Source organism: Botrytis porri (genome assembly GCF_014898465.1).
Source record: "Botrytis porri strain MUCL 3234 chromosome Unknown BPOR_014, whole genome shotgun sequence".
In the NCBI taxonomy this organism is placed as follows: Eukaryota; Fungi; Ascomycota; class Leotiomycetes; order Helotiales; family Sclerotiniaceae; genus Botrytis; species Botrytis porri.
Window position 1 is genome coordinate 1338446 of NW_024066088.1, and position 17523 is coordinate 1355968.

Below are 17523 nucleotides of genomic sequence, written 5' to 3' on the forward strand. Positions count from 1 at the left end.
TACAAAGAAATGAAAATCGATTATATAATAGGGAATTGCAAATCAGGGCCAAAAAATCTTTCACATTCCAGTAGGAATTCGTCAAAGGAGATTTCTCCATAATGCTTCCATTGGGGGCCATATAACAAATACATGCCCAAAGCTCGAGTGAGAACTCGAGGTCTCGAGTATGCATCTTCTGTATATCCAGGAACCAATTGCTCTATCGTCTCATCAAATGCTTGTTTAACCGCATCAGCCTCTTGCTGTGTAAGAACGCCGGGCTGGTTCCAGAGAAAAGAAGGAGGTTCTCTTGTCATGATACGCGGTAGCTTACTGCGGATTAGTTCCCCAGTTATTGTGGTGAGAGAACGGAGATTCACTTACAGCCAAAGCATTGTCCCAATCGATAACACCTGACAGACGAACATGATTCCCATGTCGAACAATCAAGATATTTCTTGGATGAAAGTCTGGATGCCAAAGTGTCGAGTCTTGATCGCTGAACATATGTTTTACAAACATTTCCATCCATACAATTCCGAGTTTTATGCCTTGATATCTCTGCCCCATTGCCTGCAGATCAAAATGTCTTTGCAACTCTTTTCCCACCAACCTACTGATGAAGCTGCGAAAGCCGAATTTTGGCATTTCGGCACCCGCTATGTTGAGTTCGTCCACAGCAAGGTCGTAGCGAGCATTTGGGTCTTCTCTGTTCCATATTTCCGTATCTGTTACATTTCTAAGGACGCCGTAGCCTGGAATTTTAACACTTTCCTTCTTAGCAACGAAATATGCTATTTCACGCGCAAGTTGGCAGTATTGCAATACAAAGGGGAAAAAATCCGGTGATCGTTGGATGGTTTGGTATAGCTTTTCTAGTGTGGTCCCAGATATCATTTGCATGACAACATATGGACAAGAAATAGCGTTCTCAAAACCGGAGTCATAAAAAAGGATATTAGGGATAGGTAAACCCACTCCTTGAACTCCAAAATGACGTGTCAATGCTACAAGGAATTTGACGGGCTGATAAATTGGATATTGGCGTTTCTGTGAAAAAGAAATATATCGAGGGGTCCGTATGCAGTACTTGAGGAGTGCATAAAATGGAGTTGCTTGGCATGTGAATACCACAAGGCTATTATTTCTGCCCTCTTTGAAACCGCAATAGGTAGCGGTTTCTGGGTGTCCATGTTCCGAGAGTAGCCCATTGAGCAATCTTTCACAATCGGAGGAACTCAGTTGAGACGGAAATGGAATCATTCTGACTATCTGTTCGGGTGATGAGTGTTCCCCGAATCTGTCATGACCTGGTGCGTTTATCAGGGGAAACAACTCGACGTGTGGATTGCGGGCAAGTGCGCTGCTCATCTTGAAAATTTCTAAACGCTGGGATCCTATATCCATGGAGGCTACGTTAGTATAAATCTAAAAGAAATCTAGAACTTTGGTGTTGGTACTATTCAAGAATATTGTATGGGAAAATGAGGTAATCTTACAAGATATTTCGGAAAGCTTATATATCTGAGGCAATGTACATTCAAACACTTCGTTAATGTAGCTGTAAGAATAAAGGGTGTTTGATCTCCAAGTTTGCAAGATAATTCATAAAATATTGAGGTTCAGGAATGTTCAGGAAGGTTGAAGTTGGAATCAACGACCACCGTAGATTATGTATTATGTTGTAGAGTATAAGTGGAAGGTCCAATGGTGCATTACTGCTTGATTGAGTTGTTGTGCGATTGGACGGGGGAAGTGCTCTCAGGTTAAGGAGTCATAAGCTTAATTGGGTACGTATTGTACGGAACTGACAACTGTCATCAATATCACCAAGCTTGGGATACTGAGAGGATGGTGAAGACGAAAGTTTAAGGCTGTGTTGGGGATAGATGCGTTTGCTCTCAGGTACCACTTAAATAACATGTTTTTTTAAAGAAAAGCTTTAACTTGATCTAGAATATTAGCGAATTATTCTACTCAATGACCTATTTAACAAGAAAAAGAACGCTAGTTCACATCTGTATGAGGGGTATATTAAAACCGCTGCAACTCCATCGCTCATTTTTTATCCGAGATAATTGTCTGCTCCCCACCAAATCCAATCCTTGTTGCGAACGCCATCCACGGACCGATCGCAACAAATCCACGATCTCTCCAATTTTCTAACCTTTCCTCATGACATCCTCCCAATACCCCACCAGATTATCAAAGGACACCTCAAGGTGATGCTGAAAATTTACCCCAAAGACTGCATACATGCAGAGAGCTCTCACTGCTTTTCTGCTTGGCAGACACGCGTCATCTTTATATCCTGGACGCAGCATCTCCATCTGATCGTAGAAAGCAGCTGCAATTGTGTCGCTTTCTTCTGGTAACAATGGGCTCTCTGCCATGGACCAGAGCCAGCTGGAAGGTTTTCTGGATACAAGTCGAGGAAACTATGAAGATGTTAGTTTAAAATCTCACAAAGAGATCAGAATATATGTGAGTGGAGATAATGACTTACTGCCCTAGCTTCGTCCCAATCAATGACTCCGGTGAGTATCGCACGGTTCCTAGGACTCTCGACCATGATATTCCTCGGGTAGAAGTCTGCATGCCATAATACGGCCGGTTCATCTGTCAATAACCCTTTCTCTGCCATCTGCGAGCCTATCGTTCTAAGCTTCTGAATCTTCCAAGTTTCAACGGGCGACACCTTAAGAAAAATATCAGAAGCTCTCTGCATTTGCGCATTCAGAATATTGTTGACCCAATTAAGAAAATTCGGCTCCGAGGGAATCTTAACCCCGTCGATGGTATCTCGACTTAGCTGGAAGTCTACTTCTACTTTGGTACCCTTGTTTGGCATACTGGCCGCAGCGACGAAAAATCCGTACCCAGGAAGTTCAGTCTTGTCCATGGCAGCCACAAAGACGGCAATGCATCTCGTGTATAAGCAACGACGTTCTACTCGGGCATTCCGTGGAGACTTATAAAGCAAACCTTGATTCAGGTTATAATACTCGAACTCCAATGTTTCCCCTTTGACTTGTTCCAAAAGAGAATATGGACATTTGATGGTATTCGTATAGGTACAATCCCATGCTAGAACGATTGGAATTGGCAGATTCTTTTTCTGGCGGAAGTAATCAGTGAGAGATACTTCCGACTTCATGCAGTAATCGACCGGGGGGTTGCCTCTGAAATGATTTTTCAGAGAAGTACGTAATACGCAGGCGACTCGTTGGTCTTCAGTCGTTGCTTTGAGAGGAAGACAAGTAAACAAAATGGCGGTATTGTTTCCACCGACAAATATATCCATTTTTTTGACCTTGTGGCCGAAATTGATATCGATACAAAGTTGTTCGATCATTTTTCTGGTGTCTTCCACGGACTTGGGTGGGAATGAGTTCTTTGACCCATTTTTGATCCCTATGAGGGGAAGGGCTGCGTTTGCCATATTTGAATATCTTTAGACTCGAGAATTGTTCGTGAATATTATGTGATAGAGAGAAGGAAGTATTAATGCATATAATATCGAACAATGACTGAGTAGAGTGCTGAATATATAGATCTTGAATGAAAACTGTACAGCAATGAATAAGCGATGTGCTGAAAACATCTCAACAACCGTACCACCATTTGAGTCCCCGAGTCGTTTAGACTCGATATGTCTACTACAGCTGTGCGATTCTAGTGAAATCCTGTTACGGCTCACTGTGACTCGGTGTTGTTACTTGGTACTTACTAATCCATTATTCCTGTTTCGTTCTGAGATTCGAGAGAAGGAAGAAGAGATTTTTTTACAGAGGATCAATCAAGAACATTCTACTGTATCTTGTCCGGTCCGTTCGTACTGTCAAAATTTCAGAGATGAAGACCAAGAAATGGTGAAACAGCACATTATGGAAGTCGCATCAAAAAGGTGAACTCAAGATACCCTCACCATCAAAGATTGGAGTTTGATACATTCAACCAGGATACTCTTAATAGGGAGGTGATCACTTGTGATCAGAACGTCTTTGTAGACTAGCTAGCGACGTTATGCTTATTGTATTACCTCAAATGCATAGTACCTCCGAGAGTAAAATGAAAATCAAACACATACAGAGAAGACGTGATGAAGGCAAAAATCAAATCATGCAGAAAAAAACACATTCCATAACTGTTAAACGCACGGAACTCGAATTCCGCTGTCGAAATTGTGAGCAATAACGATGCAAAACAGTAGTACTCTCTGGAAATGAATGTACGAACAGACGCTTTGATATCAACGCCCTATATATAGATCCAAGAAGCTTCCAATAATAATTTAAATCTGGAAAAGACAGGATATCCGCGTAGCACCACAGCACCATAACTTTTCCCCAAATCCAATAACCCCTAAATACAAACACCTGACTCTCTTTGACAGAGTGTATAATATCGGACAACTATCAAGAAAAATTTACGGCTTCTTATCTTTTCTTGCGGATCGACTTCTAAACAACCCCCTCGGAAACGGCGGTACATGAACTGTAGCAGTCTTGACCTTCTCCCTAAGACTCGCTTTCTTCCCCACACCCATATTGGACTGAATTTCAACTCCAGCAAAATCACCATTAGACGGTTGACTTTCATATGAGCTCTGCCTACCACGAATACTCTCCGGTTGCTCGGAAGATCTATCCCTACCCCACCATTTGATGAGTGTTCTCTTTTCTTCGTCTGTCAATGGTTTCACTTGGTTGTTGGTGAAATAACCTTGAGTGACGCTTGATGGACGAACTGATTCCCATTCCATTAAGTCTTGTTGACAGTGACCATTTCCCTCTGCTGAAGTTGTTGTATTTTCCATTGGACTTGAGGATGGGCGGAGTGGGGTAGAGGAGGGCTCTATAATATAATTCTGTTCTGGAACAATCACATTGTGAGACCAATCTAGCTGCTGGTCTGAAGATTCTATTGAAGGCTGATTGAATGGGGAAAACTGTTTATCTTCGAGTTGGAATGTCTCCATTTGTAAAGTATTCGACATTGTGATGGGTTGGTCAATTGGCATGAGATCATTGAATGTATGGCCAACGGGGTCAAACTGCTCATTTCGTGGCCACCAATGATAAGTCCCGTAATGAGGAATATCAAAGTTCATCTCATCATAGCCGGCGAGAAAGTTCACATCTGAACTTGTAGATAGTACTGAGCCGATGGAGTCATGTGATCTCGAACTATATTCGAAGGAAGGTGTAGGAAAATCCAATGACTGAGCGCTAGTGTGGAAACCCTCTAGTTTGTAGAGCGTCGTGGGATCCACAAAAGAAGAGGTGGTCCACCTTGGCGATGGATCTAAAGAAGGCGATGAGTTGACAGTGAGTATCTCAGGGTCTATCGTGGAGTTTATTTGACTGGCAGTCTCGGGGTCTGGAATGAAAGAAGAATGTCGTTTCTCTAGAATCGATTGGGCCTCTACTTTGGCAGCCATATACTCTAAACTACTCAATCGTTGTTTGTTTCTTGAACATCGTTCGGGATCACACTAGCAGTTGTTAGTGAGGCGTCTGACAACTGAAACTGATGTTCGATTACCTTCATCTTCTGTCTTCTATGCCTAGCACATGCAAATCCTCTATTAGCGGCAACTTTCACTCGCTCTTCCTTATCGTATCGTCTCTTCTTTATTTTAGGACTGAATTCTTTCATATCGGCATCCCATGTTAAAAATTGAATGGTTCTGCTTTCCGGCATAGAGATACGATGAGACGCCATGGATCTAGATTTGACATGTGATGACGATTCTGGTACTTTCACGTTTGGTCGCGTGACCTGATCTTCTGTATTCATATGTAATGGCAAACCATCAAGATCCATACTCTCAGAGACTCCATTAGTCTTGGAGTCCCCCGATGTTGTCTTTTGTCGTTCATTTCGAAGAAACTTCCTAGTGGCAGCTTGCATTTTGCTTCCAAGGTCCTTCTCCAGTGGAAAATGATAACTTAAGGCGATAGATAATTCTTTGGACCCAGCTGGAGGATCCCATCGCAAGGTATGATCATCATTATAACTTATTACATACTGAGGTAGATCAAAGTGTGAAGATTCCCTCTGAGCTTGATTGCTCCCTTGCTCATGGGACAAGAAGGAGTCCATAATCCGGGGTGCATCTCAATGCAAATGCCGTAGATCGTACCGAGGGATTCAATTTGAGAATCCACTGTACACGGCTGATGCAGGTACGTCCAGTACTGACGCTATCACTACCAGTAGCGATGGAAAGTGTACTTACCTAGGGAACTGGCGGTCAAGGAAAGTTGATGTAGAAATACTTGGACAAAGCGAAACAATCCAGTGGCAGCGACTGAGATCAGATCAATGAGACAAACTACTGGTAGAGATCATCCAAACGGTTGTGGAGTGAGAGAAATAAAACAAAACGAGGAAATCCCAGAATCTTACTCGTAGACCTTCTTCCCCTTCATCCCATATTTCTGTACCATGTTACTCCGAGGTTGCCTTGGCTTTGACCGTGTCCAAATACGGATAGTGTCAGGGATTAAGTCCGACGTGGCGCAGCTGATGATCATGTGATCTGTGAAAGCCACTTCATCTGATCTTATTCTATCCTCTCCTCATTCTTGTATCACTCAATCATTGTACTGCTGACACCCTGATATGCGTACAATTAGGAAGTTTTCTATAATACTGGATTCCAGGTGGGAATTTTGGTCACAACAATCATTCGTTCAGATCCTGATGGCTGTTATAGGCTGTGTGGCCTTGTGTGAAGAGGCACAACGGAGATGGTTCGAACCTATTTGCATTGAAATGAAAAGTGCACGTTTTGTAAAGGATGCGTCGGGTGCTGGCCATGATCTTCTGGAAGGCTCTATGGTGAGATGGGAAAAGGGGACGTATATATATATATGTGTGGTCTTAAGTTTGCGCACGCGTTTGGTTTGGTCGCTGCCGGGATTGTTTGTTAGCACGTGAGAGTAGCTGATCTGGAGAAGAGCGAGGTATGTATAGAATACTGATGTGAGATTGCGCTACATCTTCAAAGGCTAGCGGTAAAAAATAAGATAAGCAAGTACAAGTGTTATTCTGGTATTTAGATACCGGGTGTAGTACCCGCTGTATCAGTGTGATGGCGAATCTCCAAGTGGATCCATTGTCTACGCAACAACGATAAGTGTCGATTGTTCTAACAGAGTAGGATGGGGAGCATAGGCATTGATTGATGCTGCATGTCGATATCCTAAGCACCGAAGATATGCATTAAGCGTCTGGTCAGGTAACTCTTAAATTTCAAGAATGATTATTTCAACTTAGATCACTGCTCATGCCTGCCATTGATACCCTCCTACGAGTATCATCCTCGCCTACGAAGCAGAAACACATGGGGCGTTGTGCAAACATACCGGAGATCTTGTGATCTCATATGGGCTGCAACGTCTCTCTTGTTTTGATAAAAAGACATCTGATGCGTTCTACATTACGTATCCTTTCAACCTGAGTAGTTGTGTATCGAGAATAACTCCACATAATTCAGTTGTACGATTCTAGCGACTTGAACAAACATATTTCTCCTAAATCTAATACCCACAAGTTATCAGAAACTTTATGAACAGTTATCAAAATTCGACTAACTTGACCTGCGTAATGACGATACCTGCAACATTATCCCGATTCTATCATTGTGTTTCCGTGTGGGGTGATACAACCGACAGGACAGAAAAAGTGTCGCAGTATCACAGAGTAATTATGATGTCATATTGGAACAAGTTCAGCTGTTAGCTTTTGTGTGTGGCGTAATCGTCGAGAGATGGTAGATTGTTTAAACGAGTCTGCATAACTTAGATATGCATATTAACCAATGGGCATAACAGTATAGGCGTTCACTTACTCGGGAATACCTAAAAATACATGTCACATCAAGTGTGCTACTCAAGTGCGTGGTGAGGGATTTCGAATTGAATGCTGTGTTATTTAGGCTCTTTAGAATTCAACGACGTGAATCAAAGCCTACCCTAAAGATGAGATTGGATGATGGCCATTTCAGCACAACTCAGCTATGATCACACAAAGATTGAATCTAGTTAATTCCTGCGGATCACTCATCATAGCACTTTTGGAGAAAGTCTATAAATACAGAAGCTGATATCTAGATATTTTCGTTCTACTTCTGCCATTCTCAACATTGAACCTCAAAAACGTACAACATTTCTTGTTTACTTTTTGGCTTTTCAGTCTATCCGATACTATCGCTGAATCTTCCAAACTTATTCTCATTACCAATACTATTGGTGAAAAACAACAGATAATCGCGATAAGCCACCATGGGTACATTGACAACACCGGCAGAGCGTGCCGAGGAGTTGCGGGCTCGACTCTCTGGTCAAGCTTTTAACCGAAGTTCCAGAAGAACTACTCGTCAAAACTCTACTCTCTCCAATCCAATGTTTACTGCAGCGCTTCATGCTGCTCCCCGTGATGCAAGGGGAGCAGAACTCTCCCCAATAGAAGCTCGCTTGGTTCGAATGCTCAAGATTTTCGCAACTGACGAGGAAGTTGCTGAGTACGGGAACATGTACACTAAGAACAAAGCTCAAGCTGGCAAAGGGACTCTGAGTGGCACTATTTTCTCTGGTGTTTCACTCAATATGGATGAGGATACACCATATAACAAGGTCGATATGGTTGCTGATGCGAAAGCCATGACGGGCGATTTCCTCACCATGCCCGAAAACAAAATTATAGACATCACAACAATTGATGCAGAATGCGCTGACAATCCCGAGTATATGGAGGCACTTACTGGAGCAGGAAGTGGAATAACTGTGTTAGTTGCGCCTAAGCTCGAAGAGGAGGAGAAAAAGCCAATGCAAGATGATGAGGAGGGCCAAAGTAGCACAACTTCAATTAGTCCTAATTCTGATGCTGTCGCAAATACCGTAAGCGACTACAGACTGGTCTTAGAGCGGTTCAAATGTCACCGTGAGCAGCATGATGGATTTGCCAGCACCAGGAATGAGATCTATTGGGCTCTGGCGTCTGGATCCGATGTTCGATATAAGCAAAATTTCAAAACCGGCGAATATGGCGCCGTTGAAAGTGGGAATGTACGACAAATGGGCCTGACTTACTTTGAAGGCGCTGTTGAAGAGCATTTCGCAGGGCATATTGAGTGTTGGGAGGCGGATGATAGTGGTGATAGCTTCTATAACAGAATGGTGCAGACTTTGAAAGACATTCTAGACTTTTCCATCGAGGCCGCTGTTAATGCAACTGCTGCTGACGATTGGGGAGATGAATGTGGATCGACAGGAAAGGGCGCGGCGATTCTTGCGTTAATTGGAACCTGTGGGAGGCTTGTTGCAGCTCTCCTTGAGTGGTTGACAAATGACGACGACTTAGTCTTTCGACGTGTATTCGCGTTCACAGAGCCAGCATTGGCTGCTTGAAGTAGACGAACCAACGGCGAGTTGTCATTCACGTTCGATGGGGGTGACCCAGGAAAGCATGAATTATGGATCAAGTGTGTACAAATTCCTCGCCTAGCTGGCTTTTTCAGCGGATGAAAAATTGCTGGTGAGACTCGATCCACGGCACCAGTAGTTGCCGGTGGAGGTTGAGACGGCATTTCGCTGTTGAACTTCAACAATTAATCGTGCGGTGTTTTCTGGGGATTGAATGATGTGTTTTACTGGACTAAGTACGACAGTCGGAACGAAAAAGGTCGACGCCTTTCACTATTTCACATAGTAATTCGATCGGGTTCTCGGCCTGCAGTTACAACTTATAACAATCGGTTATATTGCTTATATCGCCATCACGAGAACAATGGACTATATTGCATATCTACTAGCAATGGAAGCAGTTGGACCAGTGCCGTTTATGCAGGAGGAAATGGAGGGTTCACGAACGATGGCCCGGCTCTCTGTGCGTACAACCGCCGACTGATTGGCGTCCATCGAGGAGGGGATGATCGTTTGTTTTATAATTGGTCAACTGACGGGACTACTTGGACAACTGCAGCACTAGTCTCTTCCTCCATGAAAACAAACAAATCACCAGCCATAGGGGTATACAACGGAAGTGTCCACTGTTTAGTATGCAATCACGACCGCGGTACACTTTGCGTCTCTAGGTATAATGGTAGTTCGTGGGGTGGTTTCTAGGATCTTGAAGCTAAAGTGGAGTCTGCTCCTTCGGCAGGATTTACATCAGCTGGTAACATGATTGTGAGTTGAATCTCGGGAACTTATTTTCTGATCAATTTCAAAGAGTGCGACGCGAATGGAAACTGGTCTTCTGGCATTTCGTGGTGGAATGATATTTACTTTTCTAGTTCGCCGGGTATGGCTAATTAGGATGGGGTACTTTAGTTTTACGTCAGGTACGCATCAATGTAAATTTCACGAAGGCTTATGAGTGATCAAGGAAGAAATGAGGGTGAGAGTTACGCCAATTGGAGAGAAGGCTGATTGAGCTGTGTTGAGAGGATGACATGATTTATTTTGCGGCAAATTACTCTCATGCCCTAAAATTGAGGGGTGATTTACTCTCATACCCCATAGAATCCATATAGAATCTAGCTTAAAGTGGCTAGATTCTATCCATTTAGGATAGATTCTATAATGAAATAAGGTATATATTCTATAGCGAAAGAGTAGATTCTGTAAGAAAGGGCAGATTCTATAATAGGAGAGTAGATTCTAACTATTTTAGGCTAGATTCTATGTGAGGGGTAGATTCTATAAATATATTACTTCTTTTCCTTTAAAGTTTTTATTATTTATCATTATTATTGATAAACTAGAATTCATACATTTAAGGTAGATTCTATATAGATGTTATGTAGATTCTATTGTAAAATCTAAGAGGCATAAGAGTAAAACTTTTATGAATTTAGGGTATGAGCAATTGAATGAGTTTTGGAGGGCATGAGAGTAATTTGCCGTTTATTTTGATGGGAATTTTCAGAATCTGTATTGTGGTTTGTTAGAAGTAAATTGATTTCATAGTCACATACTTTCGTTACAGCTTCGTAGTCTTGGTTTAAATATATCTGATCGGTTGTGGGGAGCTTTATGAAGATCAACAAGTCTTTTTCTCTTGGTCAATCTTGTTAATTTACTGTCCGTTTAAAATCAAGCTGAATATTCATATTTTCACACCCATCATTGTGTGAGCCCAAATGTGAGCGAATCTGAACAAGGGATGGAAAAAGTTGGTGAGTGTGTTGCACGTGATTCATTTGACGAACTTGAAGAGTTGATGGGTGATGAGAATGAGAATGAGGATGGTGATTGAGGTGAGAATTAAAAGGAGAATGAGTAGGTGGGCCAGGTGAGAAACATATTATCTGGAGGAGAGCAAAGGAGGAGAAGTTAAAATATACCACATGCGAGATTTGTCTCTCCCCTCTATCAGAACGAAAGAATCGAAACATCAATCTCGCCAAAATCAAACCCCTTTTGATCCATAATATATGGAGAAATATCTTTATTATCAAGGTCCCCATCACACATCAATCAATTTTCTATTCTAACATTCTTTCCAAGTACTCCTAGAGTGAGTCGATGTATAATAATTTCATTTCCTTCATTCAATAAAGTTTTCAAATTTGCAAAATATTCACCCCCAACCTTTTGTAGGCATTCACGATTTCTTTCAGATCTATACCGCACCGCTTCCTTCCCTCCTCTTCTAACTGAACTCCTTCCATACAGACGGAGGTATTGCGGGATACTAACATTTCATGCGGATCGGATGTTGCGGAATACTACCCTTAAACCATTTATCCTTACGCAACAAGATCAAAAAATCTAATTGGCGAAACCACTTAATCCCCATAAATAATCCTCATTCGATCCACTTCAATGGGAGCCGCACTTTGATAATTGCTGATTTTTGATTAACTATGATAAACTGACAATTCATTCTTTATCTGATCAATCCCTTCTAGTTCAATTGCTCTAGAATTATTCGAAGAGTTTCCAATCGGAGTTAGGTTCAACATGTCTCGGTACTGTATCTCGATATGTCTGCATTCGTAAGCATACATGTACATATGCAAAGTCCAAATCTAAGCATCTAATTGCGGTTAAATGACTATCTCCGCTGCAGAAAAGTTCTCATTCCGCTGTTATCCCGATCCTGTTTGCTTATTGCTCGGGTTGCGTCACATAACGGACGGGATATAGATAACCGGGACGTACGACTTCTTGATAACTTTGGACTTCTTCATCTACCGTGTGAACAAAAAGGAAAGGGCGGCCGAAGTTCGAATTTTTAAGAAATCTTCTGATTCGGATCAAAAGATATTTTCCGGAATTAATATTCTTGCTACTCTTATAGCTAGCTACCTGGACACCTTTGACATGGAAACTCCCTTATCACCGTCTTCCTCTTCCGAGATGATGGCAGGTCACGAGTCTCTCAATATCGAGAAGACAAAGTCTAGACCCGAGTACGCCCATCCGAATACTCTCGTTCCTGTCCAAAGCAAAATCGAACATTTCAGTTCGCGCCCTCGAGAGTATACTTTCATCGCAATAATATGTATGGCTCAACTTATGACGCAAGCCGCATTGGGTCAAGCTATTGCTCCGCTACATATCATCGGATCTAGTTTTGGAGTTACAAATCCTGGACAGTTGAGTATGCTTTCCATGTTCTGTGTGATATAAAAATCGTAACTAACATTTCGTGGTGAAGGTTGGTTTGCTGCCGCATACTCACTGACGGTCGGTACATTCATTCTTATTGCGGGACGCCTGGGAGATCTCTGTGGCCACAAGGTGCTCTTTATAAGTGGATTCCTTTGGTTCGCACTTTGGTCACTTCTAGCTGGTTTCAGTGGTTACTCGGATGCAATCTTTTTCGATGTTGCTCGTGCATTTCAAGGAATTGGACCAGCTTTTCTTTTACCGAATGCTCTAGCTATCCTTGCTCGTATCTATGAGCCAGGAAGAAAGAAGGAGATGATTTTTAGTATTTTTGGTGCCACAGCTCCAACAGGCTTTACTCTCGGTGCAACTTTCTCGAGCATATTTGCGGAATTTGTTTGGTGGCCTTGGGCTTACTGGGTCACGGCTATGGTTTGCGTTCTACTCGCTGTAGTAGGAATTATGGTCATTCCTCACACACCACCTCCACAATTCGATCGTTCAGTTAGTATGTTCAAGCGAGCTGATGGTCTTGGAGCCTTGACCGGAGTTGCAGGATTGGTTCTGGTTAATTTTTCATGGAATCAAGGACCAGTAATTGGTTGGACTACCGTTTATGTTTACGTGATTCTCATTGTTGGAGTTCTTGTGCTCGGACTTTTCGCATTCATCGAATCTCGTGCGCCCTACCCGTTGGTACCATTTGGCGCGTTCAATTCCCACACTGGTTATACACTTGCATGTATTGCAGGTGGATGGGCTAGTTTTGGAATCTGGATCTTCTACTTTTGGCAATTATTAGAGGAGATTAGGGGAATCAGTCCACTTCTCGCATCAGCAATGGTCTCGCCTACGACTATTAGTGGACTTTGTGCATCATTGACCACGGGAAAAATTCTTAGCAAGGTCCCAGCCAGTACTGTGATGATGATTGCTATGACTGGTTTTCTCATCGGATCAATTCTGATGGCCACGGTTCCTATCAGTCAAACATATTGGGCACAAACGTTCGTTGCTTGTCTTGTAACTCCTTGGGGAATGTAAGTTCGAACACCATTTCCTCTCCGAATTACTGAATAACAAACGCTAATAAAATCAGGGATATGTCATTCCCAGCAGCAACGATTCTCCTGAGCAATTCTATGCATAAAGATCATCAAGGTCTCGCCGCTTCCTTAGTCAACACTGTCGTCAATTACTCCATCTCAATCGGTTTGGGGATTGCCGGAACTGTAGAAGTTCAGATCAATAACGGTGGAAAGAACTCGAAAGATCTTTTGAAGGGGTATCGTGGAGCTCAGTATGTAGGGATTGGACTTGCCGGACTAGGAGTAGCTTGTTCAATCTTGTTTTCGTTGTCGGAGAGAACGAAGAGAGCCAAGAATAGAAAGGAGGAGGGACGGATAGAGGAACCTTGATTTGTTATGAAGCGATTGATTTTTAGATACCCTAGGATTTCTTTTAGCTGTTGTTGCTTGAGTAGTAGCCAAATGATCATGTTCTTTCACGAAATAAGAATAATAAGAACATAAATATTCATTTACCTACAATATTTTGATGATATCCAAGGTAGTGGAGTCGGATTGATAATTGAGTAGCACTAACCCCACATCAGTTAGCCAAGATCTAACTCCGGCCGGAAAAGTTACTTTTTATCTAACCTCAACTTCCCCCTTCTTCATCACATATTGAATCAAAATGTATCCATCAAATAATTTGTCGACTTCAATACAACTTGTATATACTTCACTGCGGGCCAAATTGAAGCCCGATTTCTCAGCTGTCAAATAATGCCAGAATCAACTGCTGGGTCATCAATACCACCCCCACGCATACCATCATCGGCGCCATTACCGTCGACGCAACCGAGCAATCCAGACCGTCCAATTCATGGACGTCAACGAGCGAGGAGAGCTTGTCTTCCATGTCGACAACGGAAGAGAAAATGTGATGTAGAATTTCCATGTTCAATGTGCACCCGATATGGATACAATTGCCGATACTCCGATGAACACAATGCACCAAACCCCCATCTTTCACCTATACGGACAACTCTCCCAGGTCACAACGAAATGAGGCATGATTTTTCACCATCGACAACAAATCATACACCTAGACGCCAGAGTATAACAAATGCTCAATCTCCATCTGCATCATCATCACAAGATGTTGTTGATCGCGGTATTCTTGATCCTTTGAGATCACGATACATGAGTCAGCATTCTGCAGTCGCTTTCCCCAGAAGTCTTGGTGTGGAATTTCAATCTGCAAATCCACCACCTCTTCATTCTTTTGCTTGGAATTGTGGGATAAGAGCTGAGGAAGCTGCGTCTGCTCATACAAATTTGACTCAATTGGTTTCTTTTCATGAATTTAAGCGGTTTTCGGACATATATGTGGCAACAGTTCATGGACCATTTGGATTTCTAGATTGGCCGTATTTTGTGAAACGGTGTAATGATTATTGGACTAATCACGGAAGAGATTTGACGTTTGGTGCTGTTGTTGGTGGAGTGGTAGCCTTAGGATCATTTTTTGCCTTTCGTCTCGGTCATCCTCGGGAATTGGAAATTGTTCAGCATGTGAAAACGGTTCTGGAGGATCCAACATTCAGTCGACATCCCTCAATTGATCAAATTAATGCATGGATTCTACGGACTCTGTATCTTCGATCAACTACCAGACCTCATGTTGCGTGGCTTGCTAGCTGTGTCACCTTACATTTGGCTGAAGCTACAGGTTTACATCAAGAAGTCCACTCGGTACTATTGACTACGGAAGGAGATGCTCCAGCAAAGAGAATGGATCAAGAAGAAATAGAAAGAGCCAGAAAAACTTTCTGGATGGCTTGGTCTGTTCATACGATCATCTCGTATGAATATGGAAGATCTGCAGTAATTCTCAATAGTATAACTTGCAAGCCAGTCAAGGACACTATGGGCGACAGTACAATTTTCCACATCAAAATTGCTCAACTAATCCCTCGCGATAACATGGTCGTCAACTCTGTAACACATAAAGAAGAACTAATAAATGGCTTGAAAGAATTGGCACAGATCCCGGACGTACATCCATTTCTTTCACTCTCCAAAGCAGATGTATGTTTTTGTTTTTATAGAAGGTTAAGGCTTATGAAACAAGGACTGGAGAAAGAAGCAATTCAAGCTATCATAGATATAGGGAACAAAGGTGCCGAAACAGCAGATACATTTGCCCGTAATGGTCATCCTTGGTGGAATATCCTCTCAACCACCTTCCAGTACTTTTGTGTCCTCCTTGCCATCGATACCTCAGAAAGTCTATTCAATGTCTCGTGGGTCTTGAATATATTTGAGAATATCGTTAGGATAGTAGACACGCATTTAGCGCACGAAGCATTTGACACTGCAAAGGTTTTGCTGAGAGATAGTATGGCGAAAAAGAGGAGGGATTTGGGATTTTTGGAAAATGCAGATGGACAGCATGGTCCGGAACTAGAGAGACAGGTCGAGATCAATTGGGATGCGCTGTTGGACCCAACCTTCCCGGATGCGCTGATGAGTGACGACTTTTCGATTTATAATAATTGATTTGAATATTCGACTGAAGGTGGGATCTAAGACTCGAGTGGTGTTGGCTGGAGAGCTCTTGGGATTCGAGTGCACGTATCTGCGGGGTACTACTCTGGCATATTGATTCTGCGGACTCACACACATTAGTATTTGCACACGTGGATCATCTGGAAGAGGATGGGCTTGGGAATCAACCTTAGCCTGTGAGTTGGAAGGAAATTGCACACGTGGAGGGTGGACTTGAGCATCAACCTTGGTTGCTGGCTTGAAAGAATTGAGTACATTAGCACATGTATGTCGAGTATGACTTTAACACTGGAGTGAATGGGTACAATCAAAACAAAAGAGAGGCTTAATGAAATTTACCTTGCCTTGATATGCCTAACAGATCTAAGATTTGCCCTAGGGTCCTTGCAAAGCAGGCTTTCACTTAAGGTACCTATTGTAAGTTCTTTGTTTCAGATATTCCAAGTCCCAAGTCTAGTATGCTAATGTAAGAACCCAGATTCACCCTCTAAAAGTTGTTTTGGGTAAAAAATACTTGAAGTTGGAGTTGAAGTTGTAAGGTTTTACAAATCCGGACAGAGCCTGAACATTTGGGACAAGAAATGTCCCCCTGAAATTCACTCTGGGATTTCGGGTATTCACTGCTTTCTTCTGAGAAATCACACCATTCCATGGAGTTTTGATCAATGAAAGATTTTATTTGTCTTCTATTACGTTGTATTGTGTCATGCTATTCTCTTCTAGTACTAGTTTGATTACTTTTTCAAGGCTCATTTGATACTGGAGCACTGCCATATTGATTGCACATTATCTTGGGTCGCAAAAAGCAATACTTAATACTTCGCAACTCCCAGTCTCCCATTCTTCTACTCCACCCCACCAAGCTTTCGTCACTTGTTTATTCGCAGTGGTCTCTACCTTTACAGTTACCTTACATATACCTTCTGCTTCTCAACAACTCCTCCTACACGCAGTTTAGGTCTTCAAGATTAAATTCTTTTACTTTAATTTCTGCAACTTGCTGTCTCTTCTGCCATCTACCCCGCCTTTTCTACCTTTAGCAGCAATTATTCGTCTTTCTTTGCGCCTTGGTTCAATCCGCCACCCTCTGAACACTGTTCCTGGGAGTTGGGAGTTAGTCTGAGATCACCAGGCTATTTCCTTCTTCGTTGACGATCATTTTCGTCAGAAACGGCGACAACCATCGAACGTCGTCCTCGAATTGTTAAGCTGGGACTACCAGTTAACTTCCTCTTCTTCCTTCCTTTACGACTCCTCGTGATAACCCTTGACGTCGTCTCTGCGAATTTTTCTGCAGCTACTAGGTAAGCTTTTGCTTGTTCAATAATTTTCCT

General features: G+C 42.5%; 6 protein-coding genes across 6 annotated transcripts; 3 read left to right on the forward strand and 3 right to left on the reverse strand.

The window, feature by feature from the left end:
• Nucleotides 1-20: 20 nt before the first annotated feature.
• On the reverse strand, nucleotides 21-1353 carry EAF01_009720 (uncharacterized protein; the record flags this gene model as incomplete). Its single annotated transcript, XM_038917976.1, has 2 exons — nucleotides 21-311; nucleotides 367-1353. The coding sequence occupies 2 exons, from the start codon at nucleotides 1351-1353 to the stop codon at nucleotides 21-23; spliced, it is 1278 nt and encodes a 425-aa protein (XP_038766785.1).
• A 791-nt stretch (nucleotides 1354-2144) lies between these two features.
• Nucleotides 2145-3424, reverse strand: EAF01_009721 (uncharacterized protein; the record flags this gene model as incomplete). Its single annotated transcript, XM_038917977.1, has 2 exons — nucleotides 2145-2420; nucleotides 2489-3424. 2 exons carry the CDS (start codon nucleotides 3422-3424, stop codon nucleotides 2145-2147), a joined length of 1212 nt encoding a protein of 403 aa, XP_038766786.1.
• Nucleotides 3425-4411: 987 nt separating this feature from the next.
• EAF01_009722 (uncharacterized protein) lies at nucleotides 4412-6090 on the reverse strand (the record flags this gene model as incomplete). Its single annotated transcript, XM_038917978.1, has 2 exons — nucleotides 4412-5479; nucleotides 5530-6090. 2 exons carry the CDS (start codon nucleotides 6088-6090, stop codon nucleotides 4412-4414), a joined length of 1629 nt encoding a protein of 542 aa, XP_038766787.1.
• A 2186-nt stretch (nucleotides 6091-8276) lies between these two features.
• EAF01_009723 (uncharacterized protein) lies at nucleotides 8277-9401 on the forward strand (the record flags this gene model as incomplete). Its single annotated transcript, XM_038917979.1, has 1 exon — nucleotides 8277-9401. One exon carries the CDS (start codon nucleotides 8277-8279, stop codon nucleotides 9399-9401), a length of 1125 nt encoding a protein of 374 aa, XP_038766788.1.
• A 2922-nt stretch (nucleotides 9402-12323) lies between these two features.
• EAF01_009724 (uncharacterized protein) lies at nucleotides 12324-14029 on the forward strand (the record flags this gene model as incomplete). The annotated part of the gene is made up of 3 exons (XM_038917980.1): nucleotides 12324-12603; nucleotides 12661-13651; nucleotides 13711-14029. 3 exons carry the CDS (start codon nucleotides 12324-12326, stop codon nucleotides 14027-14029), a joined length of 1590 nt encoding a protein of 529 aa, XP_038766789.1.
• Nucleotides 14030-14401: 372 nt separating this feature from the next.
• EAF01_009725 (uncharacterized protein) lies at nucleotides 14402-16180 on the forward strand (the record flags this gene model as incomplete). The annotated part of the gene is made up of 1 exon (XM_038917981.1): nucleotides 14402-16180. The coding sequence occupies one exon, from the start codon at nucleotides 14402-14404 to the stop codon at nucleotides 16178-16180; it is 1779 nt and encodes a 592-aa protein (XP_038766790.1).
• Between the last annotated feature and the right edge of the window lie 1343 nt (nucleotides 16181-17523).